This window comes from Schistocerca cancellata, chromosome 2 (genome assembly GCF_023864275.1).
Source record: "Schistocerca cancellata isolate TAMUIC-IGC-003103 chromosome 2, iqSchCanc2.1, whole genome shotgun sequence".
NCBI classification, from domain to species: Eukaryota; Metazoa; Arthropoda; class Insecta; order Orthoptera; family Acrididae; genus Schistocerca; species Schistocerca cancellata.
Genome location: NC_064627.1, coordinates 380005401 through 380020346, shown reverse-complemented (window position 1 = coordinate 380020346; position 14946 = coordinate 380005401). Strand labels below are relative to the sequence as shown.

Here is a 14946-nt window from a genome sequence, read left to right as displayed (position 1 = left end):
CTAGATTGTGGACAATTGATTGGAGGTGTTGATCAAACAGGGTGGAAATTCTTTCAGTGGAGGCACAATAACCAGCCACAATGGGATGTCGAGGATTGTTGGGTTTGGGGATTTTTGGGAGCATGTAGAAGGTGGGTGTGCTAGGCTTCATAAGGTGTGGAGGGAAATGGACTCAGGAGAGACATTCTGGGAAGGGCCTAAGGTTTTAAGCAGGGATTGGAGTTTGTGTTGGACTCCTGGGATGGCATCACTGTGGCAGAGTTTATAAGTGGAGGAGTCAGATAATTGACAGAGGCCTTCTGCCAGATAGTCACTGCGATGCACAACAACTGTGGTGGAACCTTTGTCTGCAGGTAGGATTATTAGGTCAGGATTTGTTTTGAGGTTGTTTATGGCTGTTTTTCTTCTACTGAAAGGTTGGTGTTCTGATGAAGGGAACTGGGGAATGATGGTGAGGCTAAGTTGGTGGTAAAGAATTCCTGGAAGGTGATCAGCAGGTGGTTAGGTGGGAGGGGGGGGGGGGGGGGGAGGATCGTGATTGGATGATGGTATGAAATGGAAGGGGCAGGGTTCAGTGTTGGAATTAGGCTGGTTCTGGTTGGAGGGATTGGTGGCAAAGAAGTGCTTTCAATTTCTTCTTCCCTACATTTTTGATATTCCTACCTGGAGTTTCTATTGTTTGAAAAATGAGGAATGTTTTTTGTGTAAATTTTTTGAATTACTCTTTTGAAACTCTTAGTGATGTCTTGAATGATGTGTAATCGTAACTTCATGTAGTGTAAAGTTTCTTCAGATGTTGTGTACCCTTCTATAAATTATATGAAAGTGCTCCACATTATCTCTGAATTTTAAATCAGTTTTTTGATGTTCATTGTATGTAAAATTATATTTGGAATTATATCTGATACAGTATGCTGGAAAGGAACCCATTACCAATATTTGTGAATGATCATATTCTCACATACTCTATTCACTGTCATCCACATGACATTTGACCAGTTAGTTTAAGTATATTGTTTTCAGTCAACAAAACCACGTGATAGGTATGCAGCACCATTGGTTTTGGTGTCGTGGAAATGGAGTGTGTGTTGAAATCAGCGAGTAATAAAGTAATTATAACAATGGAAATGAAGACATGCAGAAAAGGAAATTCAAAATTTCAAAGTCCTCAGGGCTGCAAATTTAGACTCTGGTCACTTTCTATCAAAAATAAAAATTCTACCAAGAGCCCATCAGACTAAAAACACTTTCTGTGTTGTGAAGTATGATACAAAGAAACTTAGGACTAGCAAAGATTTTAAAGTGAGTTTGAATCAGAACTATCAAGGTTGGGAAAAGTTGAAAGATGCACTGGTTGACACTGCAAAGGACAGTTCACCTGGAAAAGAGGAAGCAACATGCATGGTGGTTGGTAGAAGGGGATAAAGCAATTGAAAAGCATTGGAAAGCTTATAAAGCCCTAGAAAATCTAAAGAATTTCCAAGAAGTAAGGCAAACCACTGCTAAAACTATCAGAAATCTCAAGAGGAAATATTTGCAACAACGTTTAACTCAAATAGAAGACAACTTCCGGAAGAACAACATGCAAGACTTCTATAGAACATTCAAGACCAACTTAAGTAGATATGGTCCTCCAAAACTCAGCTTTAAGAGTAAAGAAGGAAAGACAGTGTATGGAGATATGGAAAACAGTTAGATCTTAGTGGAATACTTTGAAGACCTCCTGAATTGTGAAGTGCCATCCAAGACATTCAATTATAATGAGAAAGCACCAAACCCTGACTCAGAACCACCAACTACAGAAGAGGTTAAGAACATTATAAGAACCTTGAAAAATAACAAAGCACCTGGGGAAGATGGGATCATTGCAGAACTCTTAAAGTATGTGAACGAGAATGTAATAATGGAACTAAAACAAATTATATGAAAAATCTGGGAAGAAGAGCAGCTTCCAGAAGGTTGGGCATCGACACTAATATATCCTATACACAAGAAAGGCGAAAAGACAAAACCCGGGAACTATAGGGGAATTTCTTTAGTACCTGTGACGTATAAGGTACTCTCAAAAGCACTTAAATAGAGTGGAAGAACAACTAAATCCACAAATTGATGAGTACAAAGGAGGCTTCAGAAAGGACAGAACATGCACAAAACAGATCCTGAATCTAAAACTGATAACTGCTGATCAAAAACAGAGTTCATGCTTACATTCATAGACTTCAAGAAGACCTATGATTCTGTAGACAAACACACACTGTTCCAAATTTTAGGGGAGATAAGTTTGGATAGAAAACCAAGTGAACTGGTTAAACAGATCCAAAGCAACACAACATTCAAGATCAAGTTCAGAGGAAAGCTGTTGAAGGCCTTTAATATTAAAACTGAGGTGAGACAGGGAGACAGACTCTACCCTTTGCTCTTTGGGTCCTTGATAAGGTGGTCAGAGAGTGGCGACAAGGAGTGAAAGGACTGGGTGGAATACGACTGGGGTGTAAGAATAAAGGAGTAGGGGTAGATTGTGTACCATTCACAGATGACATTGTGATCTTGTCTAAATCACTAGAAGAAGCAGTTAATCAAACCACAGAACTGCAGATGCAGGCAGCTAAGGCAGGCATACAGATGTCCATCGAGAAGACGCAATACATGATAAACATCATGACAGCTCCTAGATGGATTACAACAGGAGGAGGGAAAATTCAGAAGGTGGAGGGATGCAAATACCTTGAAGAATGGATAGACATTGGACTGACCAAAAAAGAAGCAATGGGAGCACGAATTAAAAAAAAAAAAGAGCTTAGCATATAAACTATCAACACCTATAATAAGAAGAAATTTGATAAATGCAAAATTGAAACATTACCAAACAGTGATCTGCCCTGAAGCTCTATATGCAGCAGAAACTGTCAACTTCGTAACAGCCAGAGTGATTAAGAAGCTAGAACTGATAGAACAAAAGATTCTTAGGAGAATATTAGGACCTTGAAGAACAGAAGATAGTCTGTTTAGAAACAGAGCCAACCAGGAACTGTATGCCAAGATAGAAAAATTTCTGACATCATCAGGAAAAGGAGGAGCATATTCTTATGACACATCCTCAGAATGGACCAGGGGAAGTTAACATGGCAAATCACACAATTTCTGATGAACAAGAAACCCAAAGTATGATGGATAGAATACATACAAAGAGATCTGGAAGGAATGAGGATACAGAAACCAGAGATACACAACAGGGTGATTTTTAATTAAAAAATTCAGGCCTTCAAAGCTTTCGAGGACAGAATGAGACCCAGAACAAAATCATCTTGGACAGAAGAACGAAGAAGGTTGCAAAGTATGAGAATCAAAGAATATTGGGAAAGAAGAAAGACCAGAAGAAATGAAGCTGAAGCGAAGTAATGTGGTCCTAAGATGGCCAAAATGGAAGAAGAAGAAGAAGAAGAAGAAGAAGAAGAATGGAAATTCCTGGGTGGAGCATTATGTAAAATAAGGGAAAAGCAACCATTCACATGCAACTGGATGATGCATGGGACACAGAGACCACTTACCAGGAAACAGCATTCACACTAGCCTTTGAGATCTTGCTGTTTTTATAGCAAAAGTACATCCATTCACATTTCACATTCACATACACATAACAACACAGACACCCAGATGCACCCCATTCCTGTGGCCATGGCAGTGACCTGAGCTGACAGAGGTGGGGAGGTGGTAGGGAAGGACATAAAGAGGGGCACAGGGAAAGAGATGAGTCTTTGGACTGATGGTCCTGCAGCTGCACAAGAAGAATAAAGTTTTACAGAGAGAGCAAAAAGGGAGGAAGGTGAGGAAGTTGGAGATGAAGAGCAAGAAAGTTAGTGATTAGAGAAGGGATGAAAAGGGGGGCAGGTGGAGAGGGGGGTTGGGGGAGGTAGAGTGATGGGAGAAGACTGCCCGATCTGGATGGAGGAGAGTTATGGACGGGAGAGACAAGGGAAAAGGTAAAGTGATGCAGTGGGTACAGGTGAGCGGAATTTTAGGGCTGGGGGATTGCAAGAATGCAGGATACACTGGAGAGACAATTTTCATATCTATAGTTCAGACAGACTTGTGCTGGAAGGGAGTATTCAAAGGTCCTGCCATAGTGAAGTAGCTGTTGAAGTCATTTATGGTTTTGTGTGTTCTATCTGCACAATCCTCAGTCTCCCCCTCCCCTCCTCCCTTTTGTCCTCTCCCTCTCCCTCTCCCTCTTCCTATGTCTCTTTTTGCCCTAATCCCCCCCCCCCCCCCCAATACTTCTTTCGCCTTGTTGTACCATCGCAGAGTCATCTGTTGAGACCTGCCTCTTTCCCCGCTAGCCATTCTTTGCATCCTTCCCTATGTACTCCCCCTCCTCCCACCACCACCACCACTGCCATCAGCTCAGGCAAATTCTTTAAACAACTGAGTAGCAATAATCAGTCTCACCATGGCCATGGGAATTAGTGTTTGAGTGTTTGTGAATGACTGTACTTTTGCTAGAAAGAGGATAAGAGCTTGAAAGCTAGTGTGAATGCTGTTTCCTGTTACATCTCTCTGTGCTCCATGCATTAGTACATTATACTGTAGATGGTTGATTGCCTTTCCCTTATTTTATGTAATAATAACGTAGACTCTCAAACTTAAAACAACTATGTATGAGGATGGTGTGCTGTCTGATACTCATTTGAACATTACCTGATTTTTTAAAAAGATGTTGCATATAAGAAACTACTAAAATTTAACCACAAAATCAGAGACATAACGCCTTCACAAATAAAACAACCACACATCTCTGATGTGTCATCAGTCTGATGCTACATTTTAATTTGGGAAATGTGATTATGTATCATTAAAATCCAATCAAAGGAGCTGTAAAGTTTCCATTCATTTTGAACTTTGGAAACTATTAATTCCTTCTTTAGAAACTAAAGAAGGAAACTATAGAGAAATGCTGAAAAGCATTCTAACACAAAGTGTATTCCTAGAACATACACCAAAAGAGCTATTAAAGATGCTGGTGAAAAGTGAACTGAAAACTGAGCTGTAAGACTGTTCTTCTTATCTTTCTTGATTTCTTGATCTGGCATTCTTGTTTTTATTTTCAATATTAATTTATGAAAGACACTGTAGTTAGTGAACAATGCCTTTAATGTAGCTTGAGTGATTCATTTTTATCTTTAAACATGTGCTTTATGTTTCTTTTTACAGATATATTTACTAAGTGCACCTCCGAGTAAAGCAGTTACATCTGTGTTTCGCATACACTTAAATTTCTTGAATGGTGCTGTTCTTGCCTTCATGTTTCCAGTAACAGAAACAAGACTAGTAAGTATCTAAATTCTTATCTTCTTTAGCACTGCTTCACTTATTCTTACTGTTGTTGTTAACTTTTTTCAGTTTCCATCTCTATCTCATAAGTCTTCAAATTTTTCCTTAGATTCTGTGTTCTCACAGGTTACCATCACATATATACCCAGTCGTTTGGTGGTTTATTTAACGGTTTCTTGATTATATGCAGTCTGTTTCCTTCTTCCCTCCATAGTACTGTCTGTAGTAAGCATTGGTAAGTTAGAAGAATTTAGTTCCCTAACAGACATTACCATAACAAGTAAAAAGATACTTGGCATTTATCTCGTAATATTTGCATCTGGTTGCATATTTATTACCAGATAAATGCCAGTTTAAATACAGTCGCATATTGTCATCCACAATGGATAGACTGAAAAAAAGATACTTTATTATCTACTAGTGATGTGGCCTGGCTTCCCACAGGTATCATTAGGTATCTGCAGCCAAACAACTTTATTGGCATCCTGTATATTGTCTGGGGCCATGAAAAAAAATTCTGAGAAGGTTGAGGAAGTGAATATCATCACTTTCACATAAGTTGCATGTTGTAAGCAGTGCATGCCAGGGAAGTTACCTGAACACATGAGTGTTGTGTGTTCCATGTTGAACTGGCTTTTGGAGTGACAGCTCGGTCATTGATGGAAGCACATTGTAATGTTAGTTATAGGTTTACTCCAATGTAAATATTGTATGCAAGTCAAGGGTATGTGTGTGATTGAGTACACATCGAAGGCTGGCTGATGTGGCACAAATAAAAGAGAGGAAAAAAAAGAAAAGGAAAAAACAGCCATAAGCTACATGTTCAGCTCATGTTACAGCACTCCTCTTGTGAAGCTTAGTATGCACTGTTATGCATTGTTGAGACTCATTGCCACAATTCTTTGTCGTGGACTCTTTATGGCAGACTTATCCACAGTGCCATGCAAAGAATCGTGTCCACAAGATTCAAGGAAAGCAGGAAGCTGGATCAACTCCTGCGCTACTGAAAGGATGTATTGCATGTATCAACAAGGTAGTGCCCATGCCTTTATGAACTTTAAAATGCCTAAATCTCTTTCTCGGCTGTGGAAGATTTATGTACCAATCTTCCGTATTATTTGAAAGTGTGTACTGCTGAAAAACGTCCTTTACATAGATGAAGTAAAGCTGCATCCCAAGCTGTATTTTACTCTGTACATAAATAATTGAAAAGCACAGGTTTTGGATGCTCGTGTTTTTTAATATCAACCAAGACAACCATACTGTGCTGGTACTGCAAACAGCTGAAAGCAAGGGAAAACTACAGCTGTAATTTTTCCTGAGGTCATGCATTTCTACTGTGTGATTAAATGATGATGGCATCTGTTTGGGTAAAATATTCCAGAGGTAAAATAGTCCCCCAAACAGATCTCAGGGTGGGGACTACTCAGGAGTATGTCATTAGGAGAAACAAAGCTGTCATTCTATGATCAGTGTGTGGAATGTCAGATCCCTTAATTGGGCAGGTATGTTACAAAATTTAAAAAGTGAAATGGATTGATTAATGTTAGATATAGTGGGAGTTAGTGAAGTTTGGTGGTAGGAGGAACAGGACTTCAGGACAGGTGGATACAGGGTTATAAATACAAAATCAAATTGGGATAATGCAGGAGTATATTTGATAATAAATAAAAAATAGGAACATGGATAAGTTACTGTGAACAGCATAGTAAACACATTATTGTAGCCAAGGTAGACACAAAACCCAGACCCACCGCAATAGTAAAAGTTTATATGCCAAATAGCTCCGCAGATGGTGAAGAGATTGAAGAAATATGATGAGATAAAAGAAACTATTAGGGTAGTTAAGGGAGATGAAAATGTAATAGTCACGGTGGACTGGAATTCAATAGTAGGAAAAGGAAGAGAAGGGAAAAAACAGAAGTTGAACATGGACTGGGGTAAAGGAATGAAAGAGGAAGCCATCTGGCAGAATTGTGCCAAGAGAAGCAATTTAATCATAGCTATCAATCCGTTTAAGAATCGTGAAAGAAGGTTGTATACGTGGAAGAGACCTGAAGACACTGGAAGGTTTCAAATTGCTTATATAATGGTAAGACAGAGATTTTGGAACCAGATTTTAAATTTTAAGATGTTTCCAGGAGTCTGACCACAATTTCTTGATTATGAACTGCAAATTAAAACTAAAAAAAACTGCAAAAAGGTAGGAATTTAAGAAGGTGAGACCTGGATAAACTGAAAGAACCAGAGGTTGTAGAGAGTTTCAGAGTGAGCATTAGGGAATGGTTGACAAGAATTGAGGAAAGGAATAGAGTAGAAGAAGAATGGGTAGCTTTGAGGGATGAAATAATGAAGGTAGGGATCTAGTATGTAAAAAGATGAGGGCTAGTAGAAATCTTGTGTAACAGAAGAGAGATTGAATGTAACTGATGACAGGAGGAAATATAAAAATGCAGTAAATGAAACAAGTTAAATGGAATACAAACATCTAAAAACTGAAACAGACAGGAAGTTAACATGTCCAAGCAGGAATGGTTGGAGGACAAAAGTAAGGATTTAGAAGCGTCTATTACTAGAGGAACAATAGATGGTACCTACAGGAAAACTGAAGCAACCTTTTGGAGAAAGGAGAACAACCTGCATGAATATCAACAGCTCAGATGAAAAACCAGTCCTAAGAAAGGAAAGCAGGAAGGTGGAAGAAGTATATAGAGGGGATGGACAGGGGATGTACTTGAGAAGATTTGCCGATGACATTGTAATTCTGTCGGAGACAGAAGAGCAGTTGAAAGGAATGGATAGTGTTCTGAAAGGAGGATATAAGATGAACATCTATGAAAGCAAAATGAGTTTAATGGAATGTAGTCGAATTAAGTCGCGTGATGGTGAGGGAATTAGATTAGGAAACGAGTAGTAGATGAGTTTTGCTGTTGGGGTAGCAAACTGACGATGGCTGAAGTAGAGAGGATATAAAATGTAGACTGTCAATGATAAGTAAAACGTTTTTTAAGAAGTGAAATTTGTTAATATTGAGTATAGATTAAGTTTTGGGAAGTCTTTTCTTTAAGTATTTGTATGGAGTGTAGCCATATATGGAAGTGAAACATGGACGATAAACAGTTTAGACAAGAAGCTTTTGAAATGCAGTGCTACAGAAGAATGGAGAAGATTAGATGGGTTGATTATGTGACTAATGAGGAGGTACTGGATAGAATTAGGAGAAAAGAAATTTGTGGCACAACCTAGCTGGAGGATGGGACTGTTTGGTGGGACACATTCTGAGATTTCAAGGGATCACCAATTTAACAGTGGAGGGAAGCGTGGAAGGTAAAAACTGTGGAGGGAGACCAAGAGATGAGTACAGTAAGCAGATTCAGAAGGATGTAGGTTGCAGTAGTTACTCAGAGATGAAGAGGCTTGCACTGGATAGAGTAGCATGGAGAGCTGCATCAAACCAGTCTTCGAACTGAAGACCACAACAACGGTTTCTTTGCCAGGCAGTTGTTCTGAAATGACTGCAGTCCACTAGATGTCACTTACGCATCTTGCCTGCAGTTATCAAACTGGGAAAAAGGGAACTGTAGTGTAACTTGGAATCCAAGCCTCATTTTGTTTTTGGTTAATCTCCACACCATTGAGAAGTGAATGCTGGATTAAAAAGGCAGAGTGAAAATGATTTAGCCACCTAAGATTCGATCCTACGGCCTTTAGGTTTCTAACAAACAGCCTAATCACTAGACCATCAAACAACATTTGTTATGCTTTCTGCTAACTCAAGGCACTGGTGCTCTTTTGAATTATGGCGTCTATTTCGTAGGTGGCAGTGGCATTGTTTTCACAACTTAATTCATCGTAATTCAGTCAATTTGTACAAAATGTTTGCATACAAAAGTGCTCCACATAGGTCAGTGTTTCTATTAGTGAAAACTGGAACAAAATCCCCACAGCAGTTCCTGAGATCCCACATATAAGACAGATGCTACAAGGCAACTTCAATTTGTGTGTGTTGAGGTATGGAGCATAGCATAATGAGTGGAAATGGGGTAGAAAAAGTAAGTTTATTCTGAAGAAAAACAAACATACTGTTATTAATATATCTTTACCAACAATTTTTTACTAATCATTTTTAACCTCCTTGTTGTTGTGGTCTTCAGTCCTGCGACTGGTTTAATGCTGCTCTCCATGTTACTTTATCCTGTGCAAGCTTCATCATCTCCCAGTACCTACTGCAACGGACATCCTTCTGAATCTGCTTAGTGTGTTCATCTCTTGGTCTCCCTCTACGATTTTTACCCTCTACACTGCCCTCCAGCACTAAGTTAATGATCCCTTGATGCCTCAGAACATGTCCTACCAACCGATCCCTTCTCCTAGTCAAGTTGTGCCACAAACTCCTCTTCTCCCCAATTCTATTCAATACTTCTTCATTAGTTATTTGATCTACCCATCTAATCTTCAGCATTTTTCTGTAGCACCACATTTAGAAAGCTTCTATTCTCTTCTTGTCCAAACTATTTATCGTCCATGTTTCACTTCCATACATGGCTACACTCCATTCAAATACTGTCAGAAACGACTTCCTGACACTTAAATCCATACTCGATGTTAACAAATTTCACTTCTTCAGAAATGCTTTCCTTGCCATTGCCAGTCTACATTTTATATCCTCCTTACTTCGACCATCATCAGTTATTTTGCTCCCCAAATAGCAAAACTCCTTTACTACTTTAAGTGTCTCATTTCCTAATCTAATTCCCTCAGCATCACAAGACTTAATTCGACTACATTCTATTATCCTCATTTTGCTTTTGTTGATGTTCATCTTATATCCTCCTTTCACGACACTGTCCATTCTGTTCAACTGCTCTTCATAGTCCTTTGCTGTCTCTGACAGAATTAAAATGTAATCAGCGAACCTCAAAGTTTTTATTTCTTCTCCATGGAGTTTAATTCCTACTACAAATTTTTCTTTTGTTTCCTTTACTGTTTGCTCATTGTACAGATTGAATAACATCGTGGAGAGGCTACAACCCTGTCTCACTCCCTTCCCGACCACTGCTTCCCTTTCATGCCCCTCGACTCTTATAACTGCCATCTGGTTTCTATATAAATTGTAAATAGCCTTTCGCTCCCTGTATTTTACCCCTGCCACCATCAGAATTTGAAAGAGTATTCCATTCAACAATGTCAAAAGCTTTCTCTAAGTCTACAAATGCTAGAAACGTAGGTTTGCCTTTTCTTAATCTATCTTCTAAGATAAGTTGTAGGGTCAGTATTGCCTCACGTGTTCCAATATTTCTACGGAATCCAAAGTGATCTTCCCCGAGGTTGGCTTCTACCAGTTTTTCCATTCGTCTGTAAGGAATTTGCATTAGTATTTTACAGCCATGACTTATTAAACTGATTGTTTGGCAATTTTCACATCTGTCAGCACCTGCTTTCTTTGGGATTGGAATTATTATATTCTTCTTGAAGTCTGAGGGTATTTTGCCTGTCTCATACATCTTGCCCACCAGATGGTAGAGTTTTGTCAGGACTGGCTCTCCCAAGGCTGTCAGTAGTTCTAATGGAATGTTGTCTACTCCTGGAGCCTTGTTTCGAGCTGGCCGGAGTGGCCGAGTGATGCTAGGTGCTACAGTCTGGAAACACGCGACCGCTACGGTCGCAGGTTCGAGTCCTGCCTCGGGCATGGCTGAGTGTGATGTCCTTAGGTTAGTTAGGTTTAAGTAGTTCTAAGTTATAGGGGACTGATGACCTCAGAAGTAAAGTCCCATAGTGCTCAGAGCCATTTTGAACCCTGTTTCGACTTAGGTCTTTCAGTGCTCTGTCAATCTCTTCACACAGTATCATATCTCCCATTTCATCTTCATCTACATCCTCTTCCATTTCCATAATATTGTCCTCAAGTGCATGGCCCTTGTATAGACCGCATATATACTCCTTCCCCCCCCCATGAACCATGGACCTTGCCGCTGGTGGGGAGGCTTGCGTGCCTCAGCGATACAGATGGCCGTACAGTAGGTGCAACCACAACGGAGGGGTATCTGTTGAGAGGCCAGACAAACATGTGGTTCCTGAAGAGGGGCAGCAGCCTTTTCAGTAGTTGCAGGGGCAACAGTCTGGATGATTGACTGATCTGGCCTTGTAACATTAACCAAAACGTCCTTACTGTGCTGGTACTGCGAACGGCTTAAAGCAAGGGGAAACTACAGCCGTAATTTTTCCCGAGGACATGCAGCTCTACTGTATGATGGCGTCCTCTTGGGTAAAATATTCCGGAGGTAAAATAGTCCCCCATTCGGATCTCCGGGCGGGGACTACTCAGGAGGACGTTGTTATCAGGAGAAAGAAAACTGGCGTTCTACGGATCGGAGCGTGGAATGTCAGATCCCTTAATCGGGCAGGTAGGATAGAAAATTTAAAAAGGGAAATGGATAGGTTAAAGTTAGATATAGTGGGAATTAGTGAAGTTCGGTGGCAGGAGGAACAAGACTTTTGGTCAGGTGATTACAGGGTTATAAATACAAAATCAAATAGGGGTAATGCAGGAGTAGGTTTAATAATGAATAACAAAATAGGAGTGCGGGTTAGCTACTACAAACAGCATAGTGAACGCATTATTGTGTCCAAGATACACAAAGCCCATGCCTACTACAGTAGTACAAGTTTATATGCCAACTACCTCTGCAGATGATGAAGAAATAGATGAAATGTATGACGAGATAAAAGAAATTATTCAGGTAGTGAAAGGAGACGAAAATTTAATAGTCATGGGTGACTGGAATTCGTCAGTAGGAAAAGGGAGAGAAGGAAACATAGTAGCTGAATATGGATTGGGGGGAAGGAATGAAAGAGGAAGCCGCCTTGTAGAATTTTGCACAGAGCATAACTTAATCATAGCCAACACTTGGTTCAAGAATCATAAAAGAAGGTTGTATACCTGGAAGAATCCTGGAGATACTAGTAGGTATCAGATAGATTATATAATGGTACGACAGAGATTTAGGAACCAGGTTTTAAATTGTAAGACATTTCCTGGGGCAGATGTGGATTCTGACCACAATCTATTGGTTATGAACTGCAGATTGAAACTGAAGAAACTGCAAAAAGGTGGGAATTTAAGGAGATGGGACCTGGATAAACTGAAAGAACCAGAGGTTGTACAGAGTTTCAGGGAGAGCATAAGGGAACAATTGACAGGAATGGGGGAAAGAAATACAGTAGAAGAAGAATGGGTAGCTCTGAGGGATGAAGTAGTGAAGGCAGCAGAGGATCAAGTAGGTAAAAAGACGAGGGCTAATAGAAATCCTTGGGTAACAGAAGAAATATTGAATTAATTGATGAAAGGAGAAAATACAAAAATGCAGTAAATCAAGCAGGCAAAAAGGAATACAGACGTCTCAAAAATGATATCGACAGGAAGTGCAAAATGGCTAAGCAGGGATGGCTAGAGGACAAATGTAAGGATGTAGAGGCTTGTCTCACTAGGGGTAAGATAGATACTGCCTACAGGAAAATTAAAGAGACCTTTGGAGATAAGAGAACCACTTGTATGAATATCAAGAGCTCAGATGTCAACCCAGTTCTAAGCAAAGAAGGGAAGGCAGAAAGGTGGAAGGAGTATATAGAGGGTTTATACAAGGGCGATGTACTTGAGGACAATATTATGGAAATGGAAGAGGATGTAGATGAAGACGAAATGGGAGATAAGATACTGCGTGAAGAGTTTGACAGAGCACTGAAAGACCTGAGTCGAAACAAGGCCCCGGGAGTAGACAACATTCCATTTGAACTACTGATGGCCTCGGGAGAGCCAGTCATGACAAAACTCTACCATCTGGTGAGCACGATGTATGAGACAGGCGAAATACCCTCAGACTTCAAGAAGAATATAATAATTCCAATCCCAAAGAAAGCAGGTGTTGACAGATGTGAAAATTACCGAACTATCAGTTTAATAAGTCACAGCTGCAAAATACTAACGCGAATTCTTTACAGACGAATGGAAAAACTGGTAGAAGCCGACCTCGGGGAAGATCAGTTTGGATTCCGTAGAAATGTTGGAACACGTGAGGCACTACTGACCTTACGACTTATCTTAGAAGAAAGATTAAGAAAAGGCAAACCTACGTTTCTAGCATTTGTAGACTTAGAGAAAGCTTTTGACAATGTTAACTGGAATACTCTCTTTCAAATTCTAAAGGTGGCAGGGGTAAAATACAGGGAGGGAAAGGCTATTTACAGTTTGTACAGAAACCAGATGGCAGTTATAAGAGTCGAGGGGCATGAAAGGGAAGCAGTGGTTGGGAAAGGAGTAAGACAGGGTTGTAGCCTCTCCCCGATGTTATTCAATCTGTATATTGAGCAAGCAGTAAAGGAAACAAAAGAAAAAATCGGAGTAGGTATTAAAATTCATGGAGAAGAAGTAAAACTTTGAGGTTCGCCGATGACATTGTAATTCTGTCAGAGACAGCAAAGGACTTGGAAGAGCAGTTGAACGGAATGGACAGTGTCTTGAAAGGAGGATATAAGATGAACATCAACAAAAGCAAAACGAGGATAATGGAAAGTAGTCAAATTAAGTCGGGTGATGCTGAACGAATTAGATTAGGAAATGAGACACTTAAAGTAGTAAAGGAGTTTTGCTATTTAGGGAGTAAAATAACCAATGATGGTCGAAGTAGAGAGGATATAAAATGTAGACTGGCAATGGCAAGGAAAGCGTTTCTCAAGAAGAGGAATTTGTTAACATCGAGTATAGATTTAAGTGTCAGCAAGTCGTTTCTGAAAGTATTTGTATGGAGTGTAGCCATGTATGGAAGTGAAACATGGACGATAACTAGTTTGGACAAGAAGAGAATAGAAGCTTTCTAAATGTGGTGCTACAGAAGAATGCTGAAGATAAGTTGGGTAGATCACGTAACTAATGAGGAGGTATTGAATAGGATTGGAGAGAAGAGAAGTTTGTGGCACAACTTGACTAGAAGAAGGGATCGGTTGGTAGGACATGTTTTGAGGCATCAAGGGATCACAAATTTAGCATTGGAGGGCAGTGTGGAGTGTAAAAATCGTAGAGGGAGACCAAGAGATGAATACACTAAGCAGATTCAGAAGGATGTAGGTTGCAGTAGATATTGGGAGATGAAGAAGCTTGCACAGGATAGAGTAGCATGGAGAGCTGCATCAAACCAGTCTCAGGACTGAAGACCACAACAACAACAACATATACTCCTTTCACCTTTCTGCTTTCCCTTCTTTGCTTAGAACTGGGTTTCCATCTGAGCTCTTGATATTCATACAAGTGGTTCTCTTTTCTCCAAAAGTCTCTCTAATATTCCTGTAGGTAGTATCTATCTTACCCCTAGTGAGATAAGCCTCTACATCCTTACATTTGTCCTCTAGCCATCCCTGCTTAACCATTTTGCACTTCCTGTCGATCTCATTTTTTGTATTCCTTTTTGCCTGCTTCGTTTAGTTCATTTTTATATTTTCTCCTTTTATCAATTAAATTCAATATCTCTTCCATTATCTAAGGATTTCTACTATCCGTTACCGAGCGAGGTGGCGGAGTGGTTAGCACACTGGACTTGCATTCGGGAGGATGACGGTTCAATCCCG

General features: G+C 39.9%; 1 protein-coding gene across 1 annotated transcript in view; it reads left to right on the top strand.

The window, feature by feature from the left end:
* LOC126161774 (transmembrane protein 164) overlaps positions 1-14946 on the top strand; it is a 175746-nt gene that overhangs the window by 29296 nt on the left and 131504 nt on the right. Inside the window, exon 2 of the mRNA XM_049917843.1 lies at positions 5209-5325. Coding sequence (XP_049773800.1) covers positions 5209-5325 — 117 coding nt within the window. The remainder of the gene's footprint in view (positions 1-5208; positions 5326-14946) is intronic.